This window comes from Equus przewalskii, chromosome 27, assembly GCF_037783145.1.
Source record: "Equus przewalskii isolate Varuska chromosome 27, EquPr2, whole genome shotgun sequence".
Classification (NCBI taxonomy): Eukaryota; Metazoa; Chordata; class Mammalia; order Perissodactyla; family Equidae; genus Equus; species Equus przewalskii.
The window spans coordinates 38085506-38098186 of NC_091857.1; the positions used below are offsets into that span (position 1 = coordinate 38085506).

Below are 12681 nucleotides of genomic sequence, written 5' to 3' on the forward strand. Positions count from 1 at the left end.
GACATCCACCCCCTCATTCCCATTTTCCCCATTTTCTCGTGCTCATTTGAGTTCTGTACGATCTTATCCTGTGTGTGGGGTCTCGTAGCCACCGCTACAGTCACGAAGTAAGACGGTTCCATCCCTTTTATAACCACACCCACCTCCTTCCTCCATCCCCTACCCCCGCCCACCCCGTCCCTAACTCCTGGCGGACACTAACCTGGTCTCCATTCCTATAGTTTTGTCATTTCAAGAATGTCAAGTGAATCATACAGTATGTAACCTTTTGGGATTGGTTTTTATTTACTCAGCATAAATCCCTCGAGATCCACCCCACTTGTTGGGTGTATCAGTAATTCATTCCTTTCCATTGCAGGGTAGCATTCCATGGCGTAGACGGACCATGGTTTGTTTAATATTCACCCATTGATGGGTGTCCCGGTTGCTTCTAGATTTTGGCTCTCCATCCATGATTGCCAGTTTGACTATTTGCCTTCAATTTCTTGGCTATGTTTAGAAGTCAGTAGGCTTATTTTGGTGGGGTGGAGATTTCTGATGTCAGCTTGACATTTATAATTAATAAACGTGATCATCAAGTGACGAGAGTAAATGAAAGTATGACCCAGCGTTAACGCTGAGAGGTAAGATGCTCAGGGGGTCCAGATCAAGAGCCAATGTGAACAGCAGGGAGGGGCCAGAGTGAGCATTGCTGGAAAAGGTGTCCAGTTCTAATTAACCAGAGGAAGAAAAACGGAGCCCTTTGCCCGTTTAGAGACACAGAGCTCGCTCATCTCCCTCCTCGGGAAGGGCAGCTTGATGGAAAAGGCAAAGTGCCTTCTTGCCCTCTGCCTTTCGGAGCTCAGCATCCCCGTGTCTGCAGACCTGGGCACATCTTCAGCTGGAGCCGTTTACAGTCGCTTAGGGGCAAAGACCGTAGAAGAATTATAATGAGCAAAATTTTGCTCGAGATTCGTTATTCCAAGTTCAAAGAAGCTCTGGGAAGACTGTTGCTAAGGGAGTTGAATAAAACATTTCACAGTCGGTATAAGCAGTTAACAGCCAGACAATGCACGTAATTGCATGTTTTACAACATCCGACCCCAAAAGCAGGACTTACCTGACACAGATCGTCTTTTAATGATTTTGAAAGGTAACGCAGACGTTTTCTGTGATTTTGAAAGGTAGCTAGTGTCTAGTGTCGTCCTGGTTTACCAGCTTCGTGGGATCCTTTGGTGAAAAAGATTGCAGCTGGCCTCACAAAGGAAGTTCCCCCAAATTCCCAGGGACACTGCTCTCTCTGGAGGGCACCTCCACCCACCTCCCACCCTGCCGGCCCCTCGTCCCTTCCTGACATCCTCAAACTGAACTTTCCCTTTGTGATGTGGTGGTTTTTGTCTTTCCCAGCCTGCAAAGCAATCCAAACCGAAATTGCCTTTCGGTTATCTCATTTGTCCAGGACCGGGAGCATTTCATAACGTAGCACCACAAATATCCGTGTGAGAAAGCCGCAGTTTCTGGAGGTCACTGACTTCATGCCAATCCAAACTAGAATTGGCAAACCCAGCGAGAAATGTTCTCCGCAGCTGCGAGGAAGTGCCTCAAATAGAAATAAGAAGCTGGGCTGGGGGTCCGCGGTCCCACCCGGGGTGGGAGATGTTGGAAGAAGCCTCAGCACAGGGCTGAGAGGCACTGAGAGGCGTAGGGGCTTGTGTGTACCTGCTTTCTGGGTGGCTCTGTTCCGTTATTACTGCTCCGTCTGCCTTGGCTCCTAATTTCTCAGAAGAGGGAATAATTTCCTCAGCAGCCACTGCCAACCATATTTGGGCTGTATAGACACCGAAATGACAAGGGCAGATGGGGCAGCAACAATGACAAGTCATTTTTATATGTGGAGCCCAAATAAAACAATGCTACACCTGCCCTTGCTCGTGCATTCCTGCCTGGCTCCCGGAGCCTGAGCCCCCTCCCCAGGCAGCCAGGGTCTCCCTGCACGCTGGGACCAAATTGGCCCAGCTCTGGGTGGTTGTCCCCCCGTGTGGATCCTTGGTCAACCGCCTTAAAAATGGAAAAGGCGAGAAGCAAAAGGAGAGCAGATGATGGACATTAAAACTTAAAAGGTTTTCACATATGTGAATTCACGCGTGAACTTTAAGTCGTACCTGAAAGGGGCGTACCTCCTTAAATGCACACTCCAAAAACCAGAACTGATATCTGGCAAAAATGGACCGAAGCAGCTGCTGTGCAGCCAGCGTTTCCCGAGCATCCGCCCCGGGCCGGCCTGCCCCAGGTTCCGGGCACGCCAGAACAAACTCAGCCTCCACGTCTGAAAACAGACTGGTGTGGCAGCTGGGACCGTCTGTGGAGTGGACGTGAAAGCAGGTGCCGGGCCTGCCTTGTTCCACGGTCAGGGACCACAGGCAAAGGCTGGGAGTGGAGTCAGGGTGCTACCAGGGCAGTGGCACCCACCAGCCCCTTCCCTCCCGGGGGCCCCGGTTGGAGCCTGAGCTGCATAGAACTTGTGCATGTCACAGTCCAGCAGCTTCCTCCGTGGTGCATCTGCTGCTGAATTGCAGGACTGGTCACCAGAGGTATCTCCCTGGCCCAGTCCCTCCAAACTGGAAGGCGGGGCCCACGGGCTTAACACTGCGCCTTTAAGATTCACGGAAATGCAGTGCAGACAGCCGGGAGAGCCGCCACCTGGACCTCTGTGGTCCGGGCTAGGAGCTTGCAGCCTCCATCGGGAGGTGGACACAGAGGAGCCCTAGCATCTTCTCATGCGCAGAGCATGAGGAAGCCCTGATGCCAGGGCCCACTCAGTAGGTGGAAGAACCTTCCGGAAAAGGTCCAGTAGAGGAGGAGCTGCCCCCGACTGGGGGTGAACACCTCGTCACCTCTGTTGGTCTCTCTGGAGCCTGGAGCTCCCGCTCTGCCCCACGTCATTGCTGGCACCGGGCCGTGTCCTGTTACCCATTTGGTGCCCCCACCATCAAAGTCCTGTTTCCACTGCAGGGCATCTCGGGGGCTCCTTGTTCACTCGGTCTCCTCTCCCCTCACGATACCCCTCTGCACCCTCACTGTGCATCTCATGCTGAAATACCAGCTATGTTTCCTGGTGGAAGGTCCTGGTTGGAAGCCCTCCAAGGAGCTGGGGAGCCCTTGTATTCTGGCTTTGGATTTACAGGAGGATCACGGCGCGCCCTCCAGGAGCTGGAGTTCAGTGATGATCAATTCGTCATCCGCCTGACCTCCTATCGGGGAACTCAATTATCTGGAGCTGCCGTGGCGGCTGGAGACCCCATCTGTCCTGCTGCCCTTTGGCGTGAAAACAGCACAATGTGTGGCTGGAAAATGGGAACTCAAAGGGCCGCTTTCTGCATCCTCGTCTCGCTGAGCCTCTGAATGCGGTGTCCAGGGGGAGAAAGGAAAACAGAACCCTGGGCGTTTTATCAGTAGAATCTCATCCCTGGAAGAGGCCTCTGGACTCAGAGTGGAGAAGAAGCCAGTCCCTGTCTTTGAGAAACTGCCCCGTCCTGTTTCTTTAACCGGAGGCCACCTGGACGTGGCAGCCCTCTGGCCATCTGCTCCACAGTCACCAGCCCTGTTTTTCTAAGTGTATTGGTCCAGGCACTTCTGATGCCAAGAAACAGAATCATTCTCATGCAATCCAAGAAGGCCTGGGTTTGCATGGGGGTCGGTGGTTGTGGGGAGGGGGCTCACCCAGAAGCTGCTGTAAGGATGCTGGGAAGAAGCCCCAGAATCTGGGATACCGGGAAGCCTGGGCGGTCTTGGGCTCTCCCCCTCTCTGCTCCTCTCCCTCTGCCCTCTGTGATCAACGCCTCCCTCTTGTCCCTCCTCCTTATTCATCTCGGGGGTGACCCAGTGTGGTCAGTCCAGCATGACTTCCAGTGACCCTGTGCTTACCCTAACGGCCACCAGCTAAGAATTGCTTAGTAAAAGTTCTCCTGAGGAAGGGTGATTACTGGCCAGACAGTCAGAGGTCGGGTATTGGGGATGGGGCAGGGTCACCAGGAGCCAGGGATGCCTGTCCAGGGCTCTAAGGAGCACACGCTGACGGCCAGGTGGTGGAGGCACCCCGTGCTGCGATGAATGTGGGTTGACCTCTGCAGTCCCCTGGGTCTCGCTCATAAATCCCCACCTGTGAGGACAGTCCTAGAGGGTGTCTGTTCGAAATGTCCCCACCCAACCAACCTGGCTGGAAGGGTACAGCCCTGACCACAGCCCTGGGTCCCACTTCCTGGGGCCTCCCAACAGGAGGGGGTCAGGGCTGATGGTCCCAACTGTGAGCCGAGCCAGAAGGTCTCGTCAACCTGCGTGTGCTCCGGGATACTTGTCTCTCTTCCCCATATTCACTGACTGTCAATCAATCCCAGCAAAGCAGCGGGACCATCCTGCTGTGAGTGCACAGCTTGGGGTCTCCCGGGGCCCCCATTCCTGCCTTTCAGGGGTCGAGGGTAGCTCCCTCCCCAAGAAGCAGTGGGAACACAGGAGCTGAATTAGACCTTCTTTCTTTAAGCTCTGGAAATCCTGCCGTCTGTAAATTTAAGTCCTACTAAAATAAAATTGAATGCCGAAAAAAAAGTGGCAGAAAGTCTTTTGGGTGCGTTTAAGCCACTTGGAGCCCATCGGAGCCTGCAGAATCACAGGAATTTAAAGCCAGAGGGAACCACGAGATTCATGGGCAACTGAGATGGTTTGAAATTGAGTTCCGTGTTAAAGCAACAGTGTTCTGGATGATTCCTTTCAAACATGTTCCCTCACACGTGGCTCATCACGGCCCCAAGAGGCAGGTGGAGCTGATGTGGTCAACCCCATTCACGGAATGGTAAATTGAGGCTTCCAAATAGTTAGTTGTGGTCTTGCCCATGAGGACTAGGGGTGTGTGAGGGAGAAGCCAGTGGACAAAAGGAGGAACTGGCAGGGACAAGCCTGGGCTCCCAATTCCAGGAAGTGCCACTCTTTCCCTGACCCTGTCCCTAAGAGGAGGCTGGTTTGAAGACCGTGCACACAGAGGCCTGGGAGTCGTAGCTGTTGCCGTCAGACGGCCTGGACGGCCATGGCCTGGGATGCGATCCTGACGTGCCACCCACTGGCTGGGCCCATGGGAGCCCCACACGGCGCTGTGCGCCTCGGTGTCCTTGTGGAGGTCCCCTAGAACGAGGCTTGGCTTGTGGTTCGCGCTCAGTGAACATCAGTCTTTCTGTTCTGCAGGCAGTAGGAGCTTCCAGACGCCCAGGTTCCCGCTGCCATTCTCAGGCCCCAGCTGAATATGAGGAAAGGGCAATATCCGGCAGACGAGGGGCCCTCCGAGTTCTCATTTGTTTCTCTTGTCTCGTTTTAATATCACGGTGCTGCCAGTCAAACCGCCTGAGTTTGGGGGGATCTGCTGTGCTTGCTCACAAACTCCCACCCCGCTCTGCCTCCAGTTGCATGGAAACATCGATCTTCATTTCTCCATTAATCTTGCTGCCTCCACATCTCGTTTTTGAATTTCATTTTACCACCCCCCCCCTTTTTTTTTTTGCGCTCCTTGTTTCTGGATAAAGGATTTGCAAAATGATTCCACGTGTGAACAGAAAGCCTTGTGCCCTCCTGACAGGGCTGCCTGGGGTCTGTCTTCTTGGCCAACCAAGCGTTTGTGTCCGGCGTGGCTGGTTTCCCACAGCCAGGAAACCGGATCCGGGGAGCTTCTCCTGACCACCACAAAGAACACCTCTGTCCCGGCTCTCCCGAGGTCGGGGCGCACGGCTCCTTCACCCCAGCTCCGCATCTGCTTTGACCGTGCTAAAGCCTTACTAACTACGGAAATAAGGCAAAAGCGTGGGTCTCACATGGATATAAAGTGACCACGCGTCAAAGATTTCTACCTAACTCGTTAGTTGAACAAGGGCACAGGTAAGGTGTTACCACCAGTTGGAGAGAGAAATCAAAGAACCGTACATTTACACACATAAAGGAACGTTGAAATGGATACACCGATGGCCGCAGCGTAATTTCCTATTGGAGACACCCAAGGCACTCTTTTCTGCTTGTTCCAGACTTCCTTACAGCCTCTCTTACAGTTGTCAAAAGCAGTCTCAAAGAAAGGTGATTCCGGATCACAGAGTAAGGCCGGCCGCCTCAGTTTGGATGGATAATTTGCAGAGGGGCAGCGAGAGTGTCCTTGTACCAAATGGGTCCTCCGGAGTCTGCCTCGCCGGGAGACTCCCTAATTGGACTTTGCAAGGCTGCTGTTATCTGCTATCCCGAGGGCGGGAAGGCGAGCACGTAACTGTCTCCTCCAGATTTCACTGCAGTGCTTAGCGCTTTGGGGGAACTCCTTTCTTGTCAAGGTCCCCAGAATATTCCAAGACCTCTGGCCTTTCTTCCCACCTGGAAGGCTGGGAGCCTGAGAGCCGGGTTCCAGGTCAGTCCCCTGGGGAGGGCTGTGTCAGCACCGACCCCCTGTGGTCACTCTCAGCTCCTTATGAGTGTCTGGTCGTACCTGGGAGCCACCAGGCCCTTCTCTGGAAGTCTCCGGGCGGACCAAGAGTGTCAAAGACACAGCCCCCGTGCCTGCCACTCAGCCCACCCCTGCCTTTTACGGCGTCGGGAGTAAACCCACAAAGTCACCATGCACCACATGGAAACGGACTCCCGAGGGTTCAGGATGCCCCCGTGTGTCAGCGGATGATGGCCAGGTCCCCGGCCATGGCTCTCCCACACCACAGCCCCACGGCACAGCCGGAAAAGCCGGGGCATAAATATGGCTCAAGGCCCGTGCTGGGGGCCGCTGGGGATGCGCCGTCGTGAAAATACAGGCCCGACACACAGTCAGATGAAGGCAAGACCCCTCCAGCAGTGGGGTCGGGAGGCTGCAGAGGAGCTGGCAGTGCGTCCTGATGGCTGGGAATAAGGAGAGGGGAGGAGGACGTGATGGAAGGGGAGCTTAGAGCAGTGGCACGGGGTGGGGGCTGCCGGGGAGGGGTGCCCGTGGGCTGGAGAGAACGGCGGGGGTAGGGCAGAGACAGGATGGCGGCCGCAGGGTGGACAGTGCAGACCAATGGCGTCATCACCGAGGGTGCAGATGCCACGGGGAGAGACAGCAAGGCCTGGGAAAGCCGTGCTGGCTTTGTGTCAGCGTTGCCAGGCCAGCAGCACACAGGAAGTGGGGTTAGTCACAGAGAGACAGAGTTTATGGGGGAAAACGCTGCTTCTGTATTTCACCGTTTCCAGTGAAGGAAGAGGCACACTGGTCTTTGCTGAAAAAACGGGGCTCCGGGCGCTGAGAAATAACCACGCTGCTCAGGCCTGCTTCTCACCCACGGCCAGGGCCCAGAGCTGACAGGCACAGGGGGCCAGCACAGCTCTTCACCAGGGAAGTTTAGAAGGAAAACATCTATCGTGAGGAAATGGGGGGCCTTGGCATGGACTGTCCCAGGCGCTGTCCAGCCTTGGAGAACGTCAGCCCTCGCTGTACTTGAAGCCCCTTCCAGGGAGGGATTCCTGAGTCGAGACTCACAGTCGGGACCCCTTGGACGAAAGATGCTGATGCAAATGCCTGTCTCTCCTGTCCAGCCGGGGCAATGGGCGCTGTACCTCCTGCATGACTGGCTTTACTGTGGAGGACAGCAGGTCACGCCAGATCTGTTCTCATTATTTCTCTGTCTGATTTAGTCGTACAACCTCAGCCTCAAATCCTAAAAGACAATTTTCTTTTTAAGATTATTATTTTTCCTTTTTCTCCCAAAGCCCCTTGGTACATAGTTGTGTATTTTTAGTCATGCGTCCTTCTAGTTGTGGCACGTGGGATGCCACCTCAGCATGGCCTGATGAGTGGTGCCATGTCCGTGCCCAGGATTTGAAGTGGCGAAACCCTGGACTGCCGAAGCAGAGCGCACGAACTTAACCGCTCAGCCATGGGGCCGGCCCCACAATTTTTTTTTAAGCTAACAGCCTTAAAATTTTTTTTTATCTAATGGTCCCCACGAGGTCATTGGACACCCCCTGTGATGATGCGATGTCATTAAGCCAGGGTTGTCAGTCGGTGTGTCACACATCACTAATGATGGGCGTGTGGCAGCAGGTGCGTTTACATAGGTGATGGTTCTGTTTTTCACAACGCTTTCCAGTGAACAAAAGAAAGAATTTTTTGCGACCTGGATGGATGGACTACATGGAAGGACGGACGTGTAACATTCCAGTGTCCACGGTTGTATTTTCTCCTTTTAAAAGAAACCTGCAGGTTGGGACCAGAGGGAAAGCGCATGGAATCGGGCCTCACGGTGGAAGCAGCGGCCCCGCTCCCGCCCACGCCTCACGCCCCCTTGCTTCTGCTTTGTAGGTGGTCTTCAGCAAGTACTGCAACTCCAGCGACATCATGGACCTGTTCTGCATCGCCACCGGCCTGCCTCGGTGAGTGAGCCAGAACCGTCCCTGCTAGAAGGACGCCATTCTGCTCCACACCTTTAGTTCACCTTGACAGGAAGGTCCCCAGGAAGGGCGGTCGCCCAGTATGAGGGATGAGAGGTGAGGCAGAGCCAGTGGGCTCGCCTTGCACGTGGGCGTCAAGTCTGGGGGTTTTGACCCCGGCCACCCCAGCTGTGTCTACACAGAGGTGACCATTGGGCAGAAGCAGGCAGAAACTACCATTATAAGAGGGTTTTTTCCTTTCATTTATTCATTTGCTTTTGGAGGAAGGTTAAGGGGGGGTGGGTGTGTCTGGCTTTGCCCCCCTCCCCAGCCCCAAAAACCCAGCAGGTGCCTTTTCTACCTCAGGAGGGGTCGTCCCAGATCAACGTTTAGGAAAAGACTCACTTCAGAAATGCGTTGACCCGTAACCTACCTTATGGGATCCTCAGAATTCCAGAAGAGTTATTTTCCCAAACCAACAGTTTGTTTGAGCACGTGGGTCTTCTATCCTAACTTTCCGATTATCTAGAGTGACCAGGAGTGGCTTTGGCGTGGCGGTTAACCGTGAGGTTAGGATCCAGTCGGGCAGGCGAGCGATGAGGACAATAGCAGTCGACAGACAGGTGCGAAAATCCTGACATGACGGCAAATGGCAGTTTGTAGCAGCAAAACAGCCCGTAGTTTGGGGCATCTTTTGGCACCGTATATCAAGCCCTGTGCTAAGAAGTGTACGTGAGTTATTCTTTATAGTAACCCTGTGATTCCAGGTCACTCCCATTGCTCAGATTTTAAAAATACACAGCAGAAGACCAGAGAGCTTAAGTAAGGTGGTCAAGATCACACCGCTAAGAGGCCCCCGGAGACGGGAGGCTGAGGGAGCTCAACTCACCCACCAAAGACTGTGTCGTGGGAGAGATTTATGCCTGTTGAGTGGATTCCCAAAGGGACTGGACATAGGAAGGCAAAAGTTATCCTTGGCCGATACAAATGTTCCTTTCTATTTTACCCATTATTTTTGATCTCTCAACTCAGTAAATTAGACTTTCTCCAAGTCCCATTTTTAATTACTTTAAAATCAACAGTGCATGTAGAATGAGCCACGGCCGTGTCACCTCATTTACAAATGGAATGTCATGTCTTGAGGACAGCGCCTCTCGGCCCTTTGGGTGGGCCCGTCCCTGGTACTCGTGTGCTTGTGCTTGCGGGCTCCCATCTCGTGTGAGGCCCCAATTCCAGGGTGCGCCCCAGGGTGGGAATGCCACGGGTGAGAACACTGACTCGGCGTGTCTTTCAGGAACACGACCATCTCCCTCCTGACCACGGACGACGCCATGGTCTCCATCGACCCCACCATGCCCGCAAATTCAGAACGGTAAGCGGCTGGCGGCTTCGTCAGCTCCTTGCTCTCGTGGGGTCTCTGGCACTTCCCTGCACACGTGGGAGGCTCTTGGTGGTTGTTTTGTTCATTTACTGCTGTAGGAAAATCTGAATTTAAACCGAAGATGGGAGGGTCGGGATGGGAGGGCATGTGAAGAGGCTTAATTTGGCTTGTTCCTGTGCAGGACCAGTCACTTTCCAGAAAGCAAGGAACCTTTCTGAGGACTCCACATTCAGTTCTCGACAAGAGCCCTCTGAAGAGGTGCTGTCGTTATTACCGTTGTAGAGATGGGGAAACTGAGGCATGAGAGGCTGAGTGACAAGTAGCAGAGCCAGGTCCTAGGACCCCTGCATTAACCGCCCTGCTGTCCACCTCTGGGAGGGCTGCAGGAGATTTCCTGACCAGAACACCTGGGGGACATGTCTCATTTACCCACTGGGGCCAGTCCTGGGAGGACCACGTGCTTCCTGTGGGACCACCAGACCACTCTGCACAGGAGCGGGGAGGTAGCCTGCGGCGGCGGAGGAGCGGGAACGAGGGGAGGCCTGGAAAGTAAATCTGCAGGTAGTAGAGGTGTTTGTGCGCATATGTAAATTGGCAAAGCGGCCATGTGTGGCCTGAAGAAGGACAAGGCCTCTGAGCCGGGGCCCTTCCAACCGGTGACCGGCCCTACACCTAGCGGCCTGGCAAGTCCCTGGGGGCCTCCCTCCTATTTGTGCCCTATATTTGCGCTTATATTCGCCTGGCTGGGCGAGGCAGAATTTAAACTGGGTATCCTGCAAGGCCGGGGTGCAAGAGCCTGGTTGGGCACGGGGGTGCCCTCAGGACCCCTGCCTGTCACACCTGCTCCTCACTGGATGTCCCCTCCGAGGGACGTGTGTTAGTCTGGTCATTGGGATGCCCCGCCCGACTGAAGCACGCCAGCCGGGCTGAGCCTGCAGGAGAAAGTTTGCACCAGGCAGGCCTCGCGTGCCCCAGCAACTGGAGGCCCATGGCTGCTTCATGACAGCTTGGAAATCTTGGGGCTCCATGTGATGCGGTGGCCTAGGACCTCCACTGGAGGTTCCCCCCACCCGAGGTGTGCACACGAGAGCACCCAGGGGTGGGGCACCTGCTTTTCTTCCTCCTGCTCCTAGAAGCCAGCCTGTCAGCCATCCACCCCGAGCAGGTGCAGGATTCCCTGGCCCTGGGCAGGGGCAAAAACCCTCTTGAGGACAGCTAAGGCTTTGCTGCAGGGAGCCAATCAAATAAGAAACCCTGTGGGAGGCACAAATTCCTGGAAAGTCTTAGCAGCCACCGCTGTCCCTGTGCTCAGTGGCCTGCGCCCGCCCGCCCACCCGCCCCTCACCGTGCACCTGCATGCTTTGGCCAGGCCGCCCTCTCCCGCTGTGCCCATCCGTCTCCCTGAAGAATTCCCTCCATCATGCCCCTGCGCGCTTTCGCTCTGATCACCGGCGCCAGGCTCCCGGAAGGAGCCGTGCTAATTGGCTCCCCAAAGACTCCAATGAGATTCTTGTAAATCTCATCGCGAGCTCCGTCAGAGGAAAGTCACCGAGTGAACTGTCACCCTGACGTCCGCAAGACTGAAATGATCTTGTCAGAGGGGAAATTTCATTAACGCCAGTGCCTTGTCAGGGCACGCTCGTCTCTGACTGAGGAAACTAAGCTTTTCCTGAATTGAAGCAGTCTGTCTGTGTAGCTTGTCGATTCATACTTTGTCACCCATCATATCTGGTTTGGTACTTCATTCTGTGCCAGCGCTTCTCAGCTGGGGGCAGTTTTGTCCCCCAGGGGACAATGGCAGGGTCTGGAGACAGGTTGTCACAAACGAGGGAGGGGAGTGCTCCTGGCATCTGGTAGGCAGAGCCCAGGGCTGCTGCTCCCCGTCCTATGGTGCACAGGACGGCCCCTCCCCAGAGACTTCTCCGCCCCAAATGTCCGTGGTGGCCAGGTTGAGAACCCTGGTTTACATGGGTCTCTACCATTTTCCCTTCACAGAGTTGCCAGTTGTGCACTCAAAGGTCACCAACCTCCCGAACCAGCGGGCCATCAGCACCACCAGCTGGGGGGCCTTGTTGAAGCAGAGCGCCCCTCCTCCCTCCCTCTCCCCCCTCCTCCGTTTCTGATTGGAGAGGTCTGGGTGGGGCCCCAGAACTGGCGCTTCTGCAGGTTCCAGGTGACGATGCTGACGGTGGTCAGGACGCCTTCAGAATCACTGTGCTGACCACTGGGCTTTTTCTCCGCTTCAGCCCCTTTGCCTTCTCCCTGCATTGGAGGTGGGGGACCTTTGGCATTTTGGAACTGCCTCCTCCGCGGGCTTCTCCCCCATCTGTGTCTCAGCCTTGTGAAATGTGGGTGCTCTCGGCCCCCCTTCATTTCAATCCTGTCTCACCCGTAGTGAGGCCTCCCATCAGCTCTGTGTCTCGACTGCCTTTGGGGGTCCCATCCGTTCTAAACGTGCGCAGTAGAAACAAGTCCAGCTAAACCAGTGACTTCCAGCCCTGGCTGCAGATTACAACCATCAAGGATCTTCAAGAAGTCACTGATGCCCAGACTCCTCCTAGGACCAATTAAATGCGAATTTTTTAAAGCTCCCCAAGTGACTCGAATCCCAGCCCAGGTGAGAACCGGTGATGCAAAGTGCGGAAAAGCTAAGAAACGACTCTTGACCCAGGTTGGTGCTCAGCCCTCCAGTGACCAGAAAGTCACATCTCCCCAGCACAGGGTGTTCTCTTCTTGGACAATCCCGGATAAATCTAGCTTCTTCCTAGCAAATTGCCAAGTCGACGGTGCAGTTGCTCAGGTTGCCTCTCTAGCTCCCTGCACTTCTGAAGACCTTGCAGCCATCCTGCATGGACTGGTCACCTCCTTGTCTCCCCAGCCTCAGACTCAGGAACACCTCGTGGGAGGGG

At 54.8% G+C, this 12681-nt stretch overlaps 1 protein-coding gene across 4 annotated transcripts in view; it reads left to right on the forward strand.

The window, feature by feature from the left end:
- The window catches only part of PDE9A (phosphodiesterase 9A), an 89801-nt gene that overhangs the window by 20354 nt on the left and 56766 nt on the right, over positions 1-12681 (forward strand). For 2 of the 4 annotated variants that reach the window (XM_070597873.1, XM_070597872.1), the window contains exons 2-3: positions 8324-8394; positions 9686-9763. The exons of the other annotated variants lie outside the window; for them this stretch is intronic. In XM_070597873.1, coding sequence (XP_070453974.1) covers positions 8324-8394; positions 9686-9763 — 149 coding nt within the window. The remainder of the gene's footprint in view (positions 1-8323; positions 8395-9685; positions 9764-12681) is intronic. 4 annotated transcript variants of the gene reach the window in all.